We start from the raw sequence: 12466 nt of genomic DNA, 5'->3' as shown, positions 1-12466 counted from the left end.
ACACTCACCAAACAAAACCAAATGAACGGCTCTCTCAGAGTTGGATGTCTGCTACTTATCTGGGAAGGACGAGAAATTGATGCAGTCAAATCACATCTCTGTAACATCTGTTACATACAGGTGGGATGCTAAATATATGCATTAAAATGAATATTTTGTCTTTATTAGTGTAAACTTGATGGCTGGTGATGGATTGAAGAGAAGTTTTGTAGGGAAGGCAGCACTAGCTGTGCAATGTGCATGTACTATAATGGAGTGTCACTGAGAAACTGACATATTTTGCAAAAAGTATCAAAACTCGAAAAGTTTGATGTATTTACTCTTATTAACTAGGGGGAACTAATGCTGTTAAGAGAATCGGTCTGCCTATCACTAGTTGGCATCATTAACCCCATTCAGCTGTTCTCTGAAACTTATTTTGAAGAAACAGTTACTGAAATAATGAATGAATGCAAAAACTTTGTTTATTTGGAGCTCATATAATGCAGCAGTAAACCCAAACCAACAAGCATGTTTGTCCAAAAAGCATTCAGAACAAACAGAACAAGTGTTTCCTAAACAGCTCAGCTGTGCTACAAGATAGATATCACTCAGCATGTGTTGTTGAACTTTCCAGGCACTTAAACAACAAACAGGAAATCTTTCAAATCAAATCCCTGGATATGTTTTTCAAGATTTAGAAAAAATATATTTCTTATGAGGAAAACTGTTAACTGTGGATCATGTTCAAAATATATATTGAAAAGTGTGCAGAGAGTGCAGCTATCTTACATTCTTTTTTACATCATTATTCCACACTATATGTGAGTGACATCTTTTATTTACTGTACATTTTATATTTCTAATCTTTAATGTATTGTATATTTCAATTTTAGACGTCTGTGCTTTCAACTGAGCGTGCCTTGGTATAAGAATTTTAACATGGTAAAGTTAAAAGGGGATTAGCTTTAGCACTGTCAGATAAGATGAACGGAGACATGACAGCCTGAGAAGAAGCAAACATCAACATAAAAGAAGCACATCATTGTCTGCTTAAGAAATAGTGGCCTTCTTCTTCATCACCCTCCTCCCGGTCTGTCTGGGGACAGGGGCCGGAGCCGGGACAGGGGCCGGGCCAGGGGCTGACCCAGCGTTGGCATTGTTGGCCTTGACCTCATCGATGAAAGTTTCTATGGCGGTAAACTTCTCAGTCAGGTCACCCAGGTGAGCTTTGAGGGCGTTGAACTCCTTGTAGAGGTCGTCTAAAGCCTCAGACAGCGGCTGGATCCTGGACAGGAAAACAGAGCAGTTAGTTCATCTGGTGTCAGGAGGCGAACAGGCTTTTAGGTTTATTGTTTTCCTGTTTTTTCTGTCTTTCATCACAGCAGTCTGGTTTGGTCCCAGAGCCCTTCCAGTTTTGTTCACCCAAACAGTCATTCTTCTCTGGGGAAACGAATTCAGAAACCTTTGTTTTGTGATGCTTCACAGATTCACATTTCAGATTCAGAAGCATCTGAATTTCACTTTCTTTTGAACCACATAAATTCAGATTGTTTTCAAAGTAGAATTATTCAGTGGTATTTAAATTTCATCTTGGGGTTTTCAGCATCTATTAAATGTCACAATTGTGGAAGACATACTGTATGAAGAGGCAGTATGAGGAGGAGAAATGTGATGAAGAGATGGTGTGATAAAGAGGACAGCTGAGTTTATTTCACTAACTTTTGTTGCATTTGACAAAGCACATGTCTCTCCTCCTGTGTGTTTTGAGTGAGCAGACTATTCCACATGGGTGAAATAAAACAGTTGAGAGTCCCCACAGGAATTTGGTTTATCCTTCAGGCTGAGAATAAAGTCAGGAGTCTGTTGGGTCCGCTCTGTGGCTGATGCCGTCATATGAAACTGCAGCTGAAACTGCAATTTAAAAGTCAAAATAGAAACGTGCTGTTATTCAGTGTGAAAGAAAAACGGGCTCCAGTTTTCCACAAGGAAGTCTGGTGTTTCCTGCTTCTCGCCACAGTTTAGAGGACCAGACGTCATTATGGTCCAGTAGTTACATAAACAGCAATGGAGTAGCCATGTTTACGGGATATTCTCTGCCTTATTTTCTTTTCATTTGGCCTCTGTATGCAGTTTTTCATAAAATCTTTTTTTTTTTTTAATTTTGCTGTCATTTTTCTACATTTCTGTTTTTGTACTTTTGTTTTTCTGCCTCATATATATATTATAAGTCTGTGATGAGTTATAAAGCTGTAACAGAATTTCAGTGAACTGTTTTGTATTATATATTCTATTTAGACTGCTTTCCTGAGCTGTTGTTTGTATCAAATAAAAGTCAGATGTGATATTCTGGTGTTTAATTAAAGGTAGAAGTGATCAATGCAACATTAGTTGTCTCTGAGATACACATATACTGATTCTAATCACCTGTTTATATGACTTCTTACTCAGTCTTCAGTCTCCTTTAAAATCCATAAAGATCAGTATTATCATAAGTTCTCATGGATCAAACCAATGACTGTATATAAAGATACATCTCCACTTTCTCCCACTGCACAAAAATGAAGCCAAAGTATCCATAGCGTATTATAAGCACCATATACTGTATGAATAATGGACGGAGCTACGATGAAGTCACCCATTGGTTTGTGGACTGCTGTTTTGAAGCCTCGAGTTTGGCATTTCACCTGTTGCCATATTGTTTTTTTTGGAGCCAGAAGTGACCGTATTTGGATGAAAGGTTGGAGCTGTAGAATAAGGGGTTGATCTGACTTACAGACAGTGGTGATGCCTCACAGACACCCTGTCACTCAAGCGGCTGTGTCCTGACACATGCGTAACTTTGGGCCTTGATTAAATGTGAATGGGTGAGTTATTCAAAAAATTACTCCCTGTTCAGTTGTCATGAATGTTGAAATCAGCTATAGAGACCAAAACTCCTTTTTGTGCTAGACTATAAACATGTTCATTTCTGTTGTAAAGTTGGCCATGTTAGCATGGGGATCTATGGGTATTTACTCAATTTTGAAGCCAGCCTCAAGTGGCCATTTGAGGAACTCAACTCGGCACCTCCGCATTGCCTTCATTTGTCAGCCTCAGAGGCTGCTGCATGCCTGGCACATACTACGGATGCTTTACGAGACCTGGATAGAGCAAAGCTGCTCAGTGGTGCATGAAGCCAAAACAGCCCTATTTCTGTAGTATGATATTACCTGGATGATTGGCGCGATTTCTAGATCAATGGGCCCATGGAGCAAGTGCACTAGAGACTTCCCCCCGCCAAGCCAGCTACCTCCGGTTTAGCGCTCAACTAACTTGAATGGGGATAAGATGATTTAATCTTGCAGCTCTTCCAGAAACTCCAAATGTCCTGATAGTGAAATGGGTCATTTTGTAGGGGTTGTGACGCTCAAAAAAATATATCCATTGATTTACAGACGTATCTTTCCTGATGTAAGTCCATGGGAAAGTCTTTTTGGACCTTGTGGCATCATGTGATGGACCCTGGAGAGTGCATTACCACTGTTAGGCCACTATAAAATTGGCTTCGAAGCCTGGCACGCTTCCTGGGGGCCTTGCACATACACCAGAAAAAGTTTCTACCTTCCAGGTTTACTTCTCCAGTATGTAGCAGTGTTTTCCCACTGGCCTCGCCCACAAGCTCCCACCCAGCTCACAGACTTCCCATTGTGATGGAGTCAAGAATTCTAAAAGGCTTTTCTCTTTTCTCAAGTTCCCACCATCCAATCAATCACAAGCAGTATTATTTATTGTGATCACACCATGCTACCCTTTTTGTAGCATCAAATAACTAATTAAAACCAAACTTAGTGGAAAAATGAACACTTCAACGAAGATCAGCATAATAAGAACTACCAAAAAGGACAAAAGAAAGTATTTGATGTACTTGGAGTTTTTGGTTTGGCCCATGTCCCATCCTTTAACATGTGGGGGCCTTATAACCTGAAGTTCAGCCAGCCATCAGGGGGCAATCAAGATGTTTTGGCTTCACTTTGCAGAGCTGTCATGTCATCCATCTTTATTATATAGTCTAAGGGTCAAACCAAAAGCATTTTGCAAACTTCATTCAGACTGACCTTTTGAACTGCAGAGAGACAGAAAGCATCCAAAACCCAAATTACAACTGTGAGCCCTCATGGCGACCACACTACATACTGTACATACTGTTTAGTCACAGAGGATAAAAAAGGAAATCACAATCTACAGTCCCATGACAATTGACAAAAGTGCATGTGCAGATGCATATGCATATGTGATATGAGTAAAAACTCCATAACAGCTACTGAATAGATCTTGTGATGAGATGATTTTGTCTTCTGCTGTTTCCAAGATTATGAACTATTTATATTATTACAAAAATGTACAACTTATGGGTTTTATTCCCCTGATAGCCTTGTCCTCTCTGTCCCTCCATACCTGGCGTACTCAGGCAAGAGAGACTGGTGGTCGTTTTGCAGAAGTCCTTTCATCTGGCCCAGGATATCGAACCTCCAGTTGTCCAGAATCTGAGTCAGGTTGGCTACACCGCGCATGTTCACCCTGTCAGCTGGGACAAGAAATCACAAATACAACAAGGATCTGGTGAAACATAGTAAGGCACACAAAGTAATTTTTAGTCCCTTTGAAATCAGAACCCATGGGTAACTCTGTATTCACGTTCCCTGCTCTTTCTGACTGATAAAGAGTTTATAGATGGAGAGCCACTACAGTATATCTTGAGTCATTAAAAGAGTCGTGGTAATGAAAGATGACATGGTAAACTCAACACAGAAAACATCCGGCAGCCTGCAGCTAACTGTGCTACCAGCCAAAAGTGCTACCAGCCAAAAGTGCTAACAGCGCAATCAGTGCTGACAGAGCTAACAGTGTTATGATATTAACATGGTAGGGAACCAGAGGGTAAATTTTATGCTTCTGCGATGACGCTGTTCTGCCACCATGGGTCCAGGCAGCAGGATACACAGTCAGTGGGATACACACATAGATACTCACATGTACTAACATGCATGCACGGCTGGACTGGCTCCAAAACAAAGAACAGAGAAGCTCGGATTAAAACACAAAGAGGGAGTGTGACTTAGGTCTTTGCTCCGGGAACCATTACTCCACTATATCTTTTCATAATAAATAGGGTGTTGCTTCTACATTAATGCTCTGTATGTTGAATACAGGAACTATAAAAAACTGCACATATTTTGCTATTTCTGCATTTTAAGTTTTAAAGACTGTATGTCACATGTAATTCATAGTAGTACATAGTATTGACTGTTTTAGGTGGGACTTTTTTGAGGTGGCTAAAAAGGCAGCTGAGGCAGCATTAGCTCAGCACCATTTGATTTAGCTGTACATGATGCAGGGGTTCTCTACTCTGAACGTATTGTAAATATACATTGTGATTCAGTCTATTTCATCATGTATAAAAAATATTTTGCTATTTTTGGTTACCTTGCAAACATTACATTAATGCTGATGCTCTGTGCGTGTTTATATAAAGTTCACAAAGACTCAAGGCAGGAGGACACTGCTAACCAAGCTCGGTCAGAAGCAATGATCTGCACCTTTTCTGTCTTTCCACATCTGTTTCAACAGACCAGTAAAGCTTGGAATCAAAACAAAGAGGCATCCACACACTGACACACAGCTTTGCTTTCACCTCTATCTTTGACATAATCATGATTAGTCCTGAACTTGACCTTTGACCCCAAGTAAACAGAGACTAATCTGGGTGCTCACAGCCATCCCTGTAGTTCCACTCGTTGTCGGTGGTGGTGATGGTGGGGGTCCTCGATGCTGGGCGCCGCCTCTGGGCCAGAACTGTTACTGTGGCAACAACCAGTAACAGCAGCAGCACACTCAGTTTGGGGGCCATGATCGGACCAGAACCTGCGGCGAAGAAAAATGGAGAAGGTACCAAGAGAGTACACTAATGATGAAGCACAGACACACACTCATACCGATTTATTTCCAGCATCATTTAAAGCTGCAATAAGCACTACTTTTCATATTTGCATGGATCAAATGACAATTTGTATTGTGAAAGATGTAACTTGTATTGACTTGTTTATCTTTAGCAATTTTACAACATTTTTGATCACCATTGTTGGTTCTGGTGTTCAGCCTGTTACATTGCTTTAAACAGCATCACATATCTGGAACAAATTACCACAAATGTCTTTAATTCAAAGTCTTAAAATGGTTCTGATTTTTATTGCAGTTCATTAAATTGAATTTAGAATGATCCATTTATATCTTCCACAGCACTGCAGTGTAAGTCAGTTGTAACTTTTATTCTCCAGTTTCATCTTTTGAAGTCAATTCTAGTTTATATCCATGAATTTTATTTTACTCTTTTTATAATAGTTTTTACATGTCGCTTTTCATATGGCATCCCTTTATATGTCTTATTGTGGCGACCCCTGCTGTTGTCTAGCAGCAGTGTCTGTGTGCTCTGATGCAGTTTATGTCATTGCTGGGCAGAATGTCAGCTGGTGCCTCTTGCTACCACCTGGCCCCAGTGATACCAGTCTATAAAAGGGTGGTCTGGTTACTCATGATTTCTCAATTTCTTGGTCTGCTCGACTGACTCTTTATCCCTCTTCTCTCCTGCAGGTACACTGCCTGTTGTGTGAGACTCCCCTTGTGCATTTTACAACACTCACACACCACCTCATCCTTCATGCACACCTTACACTCCTGGATTTATTGATATTCACACTCCATGCTTTGTTTATGTTAACTTATATATTTAATTCCCTTGCTTTTGTGAAATATATCACCTCTGTTAAAACTTTGAAATAGTGTGTGTCTAGTGTGTCTCAGCTATATTTGTCTCGGCTCAGGAGCCTGGTCATGACAGTATTTTAAATGAACTACAAATAAACTTGCCTCGCTTGTCTAGTTTAATCCGTTTTTATTTTATGCCTCTTTGTTTATTCATCAAGACCCTTTATCGGGCAACTTTGATTTTAATGAGCACTTTGACTTACATCTTGCAAAAACTGTGCTATATAAATGCTGATTATTTTACTGAGGGATTGATTTCAGAAGTAATTTTCCACAGTTTGTTTAATAAAGATTGAACTCATAGCAGGCACAGTAGCAATTCAATTACATCATACTTTCCATCTTCATTAAGTGAAATGACTCAGAGGCAGGGCAAGTATATGTGTTTGGTTATTTGCACTTATCAATAATTAAATCATGTATCAAAGCTGCTTTTTTTGGTTCACTCTTCTTAGAGTCTCCTCTTCTGCGCTTGAAGTGCACAACGTCCTCTAAGCTCTGTTTGTCAGTCTTTATTCTAGTCTATAAATATTGCTCTGTACAGCCTGACTCAGCTTGCTGCAGGTATTACACTATTCCTCAGCACTGTGTTAAACCTTGTATGGCTTTGCCACCACTGTGGCTATCAATCCTGATAAAGCAGAAAAAAAAGGAAATCTAACTTCTCTGAGAACAAACTTCTAAGTCTTCCAGGCGTGTCAGAGGGTGGAACAGGAGAAGAAGCCCTGAGGCTAAACTCTCAGCTCCCGCAGTCAGCTTACATTAAGGAATGAGTCCAAGCAGCAGTCAGAGAGCTGATACACAAAACTGAAGTGACAGAGAGACTTGGAAAACTAGGAGGAGAGCTGCAGAGACATGCCGAGTACAAACTACCTCAGCAACTTCATGTTTATTCCAGCTATATGGTCTTTACATACACACACACACACACATACACATACAAAAACACACACAGCTCCAATAATACACAGAGGCTCTGGCAGATTGTCCAACTATCCAACTCCATCTTGGACATGTGTTTAAACGACTGTCACATATTTGAGAGCTAGACCTACAGCTCAAGCGGAAAGCTGATGGTGACAAGACAAACCTTAAATTTAACATTTCAGATTCTTTTTTGAAGTACCAAACAGTAATTCTCTATAGGCTTGAAAAGTGCGTACAACGTGTTTTCACTAGTCAGAATGGCCAATTATGTCAAGAAGTCCATACAAACTTTTCAGTCCTCTTCTGCAAGATCACACACTTCTCTTCTGTTCATCCATATAGTTTGTTCCCAACATGTTATTTTCACTAAAATATAAGTCAAAGCACTGACTTTTAAAGTGTCAGAACATTAAACAGTATAGAGTGCTGCAGAAAAGTTCTAAAAGTGGAAATTAGTTAGCATTTTAGCTCTCCCGGTTCCCTCGTCTCAAAGTCAGTGGGTTTTTTGAATAGGTTTTTGGTAAGATACCTGAAACAGGGTCTGTGGTAAATACAAGTTTAAGAGACTTAAATACAGTAAATAAACCACTGATGACAATGAAGTCATGCGACCACAGTATAGTTTGTTTATAGCCTACCAATAGCTTTTTACCTTTGGCAATTGCATTCACTCTTCATTAAAAGAAGATTATCTTGCCGAACAAACCCTGTAAATATCATAAACTTTTGTTTGCTACAGAACTTATTTTCTGCAATAATCTAAAATCCAGTGGAAAATACAATTTGTGTTTTTGTTGAGGGGACCAGAGCGATGCTAACTTTCAGGTCGACATACAAGAGAACCTACATCAACCCTGCGCAACTCTATTGTGATGACACTGCTGCATGATATGAAAATAAACATCAAACGCACCAGAAGGGGTAAAGTTAGCCACTGAAGCTGTAACTTGTTTTTAGGAAAACATGATTTTTTAACAGAGACGTTTTACCTGTCACCTAAACACAGTCAGATTCAAGCACCATCTACTGGTCATCAAAGGAACAGCAGCTTAAAAGACTTGGATACCATCATTTCAGCTGCGTCTTAACAAAAACCTATTTGCAGTTAAAATGACATTGTGCATGGTCACTTTACTGACTGTAAATGTAGACTATGCAGGATTGTCTGTTACTTTTTGTTGACATGCTTGCCAGCGGAAGTGAAAGTAAAAGCTAAGCCTAGATTCACTCTTTCGTGCTGTTTCACCTCACTATATTTTCATTTTTTCGGCACTGTGTTTCTGTGTTTCTGCTGCTTACAGTCTGGCACCTGCATGCTACCTTTTTGTAAAGCCCCAACCTCACCTGAGCGCTGGGGGGGTATAAATGTCCCGAGCACAAAAAATAAGCAAATACAGATAGAGAGCAGAGTCTCTGCGGGAAAATACACCACCACACACTTCTAGTGGGACATAAGTGATGATTGAGATGGATTACTTCTGTATCAGCCATACGCTGTTTTTTCGGATAATCCTGCATTGTATACCTTTAATCTAAGGATAAGACCGGTGATTTAACTTTGCTTTTTGTCAACAAATCCCATGAAAAGACCAAAAACAATAATTGGGGTTCAATGTCTTGCAGGACACTTCATGTAGTCAGTGAACAAGCCACTCTACCTCCTTTGACCCACAGCTGCCCCTGTGGCTTATAACCATACCTGAACCATATATTATGTGCCATGACCACAGTCTTTTCCTAGCATGTAGCTGACATGCACAGAAAATTTAGAAAGCAACAACACTGTCATTTTTGTCTAGACAAAGGTTTGCATAGTCTGTCTTCTTCCTCTATGCTGTAGAGCTCTACTGTTGTCGATAAACTACAAAAAAAAAACCACATCAGTGAGCCTCACTGTTGCACAGGGTAACATTACCATGAACACGCACAGTAGTTTATTTTAACACGGTCCCACATGCGCTGTCCTACTACTGTAAATACTCACTACTGCACCAAATGTGGATTCATCCACCGCTGAAAATAGTCCCCAACAAATGCACTGGTTGCCTCTGTTTAAGTTAAGTTTGTCAATCCTACAGTGATGAGCTGATTTACATCTTCAGTAGGAACCAATGAGCTTGTAGCTGAGAGCCACAGACAGGAAGTCAGACAGCACTGAGAGACGGACTAACACATTGTTGGTTTTAGTGTCTTTATGGGATTTGTCGACAAAAAGTAAAATATAGAATCACCAGTATTGTCCTTTAACACAACATATGCCCCAGATATACCCGGAACACCTACATCATTTTGGTATTTCATCACTTCATGCTGAACAAACTATTCCAAAATTAAACACACATGAACCCCCTCTATCCCTGCAGGTGTGCACACACACCAGAACACACACGTAAACAACCACAGTCAGACTGAAAAAGTATTTCAGCCTCATTCAAAAGCTCTTTCTGCTGCAGGTTTTCTCAACGGCACAGAATTTTTTCAAGCCACCAAAATCTCATCAGCTCTAACCAGGCTCAATCTGGCAACCATGAAATAAGTTTGGCCCTGTGGTGAAAGAAGGCACATGGAGGAATTACAGAATTTCCTAGATTCATTCAATATTTAAATGGCAGATGTCTTATTCAAATTCATGCTCAACATTAATAAAGAGTCCCATCTGAGTTCATCTCAAGCATGCGGTGCACTTACAGTGCTCATGCTGTTATGCAGCATGAATGCAGTCATATTTTATTTCAAAGCAGCAACATTGCCTCCAGAAAAAATAAATTTTTGAAATTTTATTCCATAAGCACTTTTTTAGTTTTGATTACAATTAAAATGAAGCAATTTTGAAAATAAAGAAGCAGAAAATCAAATAAATAAAGTAGTATACCTTACTCTTGATGTCATGGTTGAAAAGGTACCCCACCCTTTAACAACTTTCCCCTGCCTTTTCTTTTTCATCAAATGCTAAAAAATTTGGAATCATTGATCAAAATGACCAACATGTGAATATGTAAAAAAAAATGCTCTTAGCACATACCTGGTTAATAGCAATGTATATCTGTTTTGCAGCTCCTCTACTTCCACGCTTTCCTATCGTCCAAACAGAACGCAGTAACAGGCATGCACAAAGTCCAGACAGAGAAAGAGACAGACAGAGAGAGAAAATACACACCCACGCTGCACACAAGCATGCATGCACATGAATATACACATGAAAAAAATCATACTCTCACTTTCAAATACACTCGCACACACACACACACACAGCATCTACTATTTCCACCATCATTATGGAGGCCCGGTGGTCAGTACAGTGTGGTTTAGGTTTGAGGCGAAGCTCCAGCACCTTGGTTGGTTTCATCTGTTTTGACTACTGTGTGTGTGTGTGTGTGTGTGTGTGTGTTTCTGGCATGTATTGGTATGTCTATCTTTGCGAGAGCCTGTATGAGTTTTAGACCTTAAGAGTGAGGGCATTTTGGCCAGTTCTTCAGACAGACTTTTAAAGGCTTTTTGAGGGTTTAGACTTGGTTTTAAGGTTTAGGTTAGAGTTAGGTTTAGGAAAGGCGGTCTCTTAATTATATAACATCCTTATAAAAATCTTAAAGATATTAAAAGGATATAGTATTTGCTTTAGGGAATAAGATGACGGTCCAAGCATCTCCTCCTTCACAACCCTGCTTTGTTTGAGTCTTGTTCACTTGCTTGTGAGTTTCTGGTCCCATATGATGGTAACTTGGGGTTGGAGTAGGCACACGCATCAGGGTGGGGTCGTAGTTGTGATGGTTTATGTTAGGATGGGGCTAAGGAATGCAATATGTCAATGAGGGTCCTCACAAGTACTGTGTGGAAGTACAGGGTTGTATGTATTCTTCTTTGCTGTGATCCATCACAGTCACATTCTGAATCCTTCAAATATGAGATCACTGTTGATTTTTACCAGTCTGTGCTGGTGCTAAGAAAGAAAGAAAGAAAGAAAGAAAGAAAGAAAGAAAGAAAGAAAGAAAAAAAGAAAGAATCAGGCTGCTGTGTTTCTATTCATGGGACACTTTAGGGATATTTATGAAAATGTGATGAGGTGCCCTTCGAGCGAAGAAAACACCCTACATTCTAGAAAACCTTCTATGTGTTGGTGCCCCACCGCATGCAGCTGGTGCCCCTTGTAGTTTTCTTTCTGCCCCTCAGACAGCCTGAGTCTGCTGGGCCAGTGTTGCAGGTACACCTTCATTTGTACTATAAATGGACCTTGAATTTTGATTAAGGTGAAAATTCAAGGGGTTTAAACCAATCCTACCTTTCCTTTTAAGAGTATTTTAATACTTAAAATGTACAAAATAACAATACAGGTAACTACACTTTACTTAGTACTTTAAAGGACCTGAATTCTTCAGTTAAGATGCAAATTTTAGGGTAATTAAGGAAGAAAAATAATGTATTGATATATGTAAGAAGGTTTTAATTGTTTATTAACTGTTTGAGGATTTAAAAAAACTTAAATTTGTCCTTTCTTTTATTTTGATATGGTCTTACATTTCCTCAAAAGGGTTTATTAAATGATATCCAAATCATATAATAGGTTTATTTAAAGAATTAATAATAATATAATTATCATAATCCAAGAATCAGATAGTGTTAAAGCCATGTTTTATTTTGTTTTTAATAGGTAAAAGGTCTTACAATGTACTAAAACAATACAGGCCTGTGTTTTTTTTAAAAGCAGCCTTCTTGGAGACCCTGTTGGTAGATAAAACGTGATAAGATTCTCTCTGTGGTG

At 39.4% G+C, this 12466-nt stretch overlaps 1 protein-coding gene across 2 annotated transcripts; it reads right to left on the bottom strand.

The window, feature by feature from the left end:
• Positions 1-446: 446 nt before the first annotated feature.
• Positions 447-10890, bottom strand: LOC117268834 (uncharacterized). 2 transcript variants are annotated; one of them, XM_033645544.2, is made up of 4 exons: positions 10733-10890; positions 5734-5883; positions 4417-4546; positions 447-1267 (listed from the first exon to the last, which is right to left on the bottom strand). In XM_033645544.2, exons 2-4 carry the CDS (start codon positions 5867-5869, stop codon positions 1033-1035), a joined length of 501 nt encoding a protein of 166 aa, XP_033501435.2. In that variant the 5' UTR covers positions 5870-5883; positions 10733-10890; the 3' UTR covers positions 447-1032. The 2 variants fall into 2 exon arrangements, with proteins under 2 accessions (XP_033501435.2, XP_078017729.1); XM_078161603.1 differs by having other exon boundaries at positions 5734-5886; positions 10757-10876.
• Between the last annotated feature and the right edge of the window lie 1576 nt (positions 10891-12466).

The sequence above is a fragment of the Epinephelus lanceolatus genome, chromosome 18, assembly GCF_041903045.1.
Source record: "Epinephelus lanceolatus isolate andai-2023 chromosome 18, ASM4190304v1, whole genome shotgun sequence".
Lineage (NCBI taxonomy): Eukaryota > Metazoa > Chordata > Actinopteri > Perciformes > Serranidae > Epinephelus > Epinephelus lanceolatus.
The sequence above is the reverse complement of the archived record's forward strand: the minus strand, read 5'-3'. Positions and strand labels throughout refer to the sequence as shown.

Coding starts and splice junctions, on each gene's coding strand:
- LOC117268834 (XM_033645544.2), bottom strand. CDS start 5,869: ATGGCCCCCAAACTGAGTGTGCTGCTGCTGTTACTGGTTGTTGCCACA. Junction 4,547..5,733: donor GTGGAACTACAGGGATGGCT/GTGAGCACCCAG, acceptor TTCTTGTCCCAG/CTGACAGGGTGAACATGCGC. Junction 1,268..4,416: donor CTCTTGCCTGAGTACGCCAG/GTATGGAGGGAC, acceptor TTTCCTGTCCAG/GATCCAGCCGCTGTCTGAGG.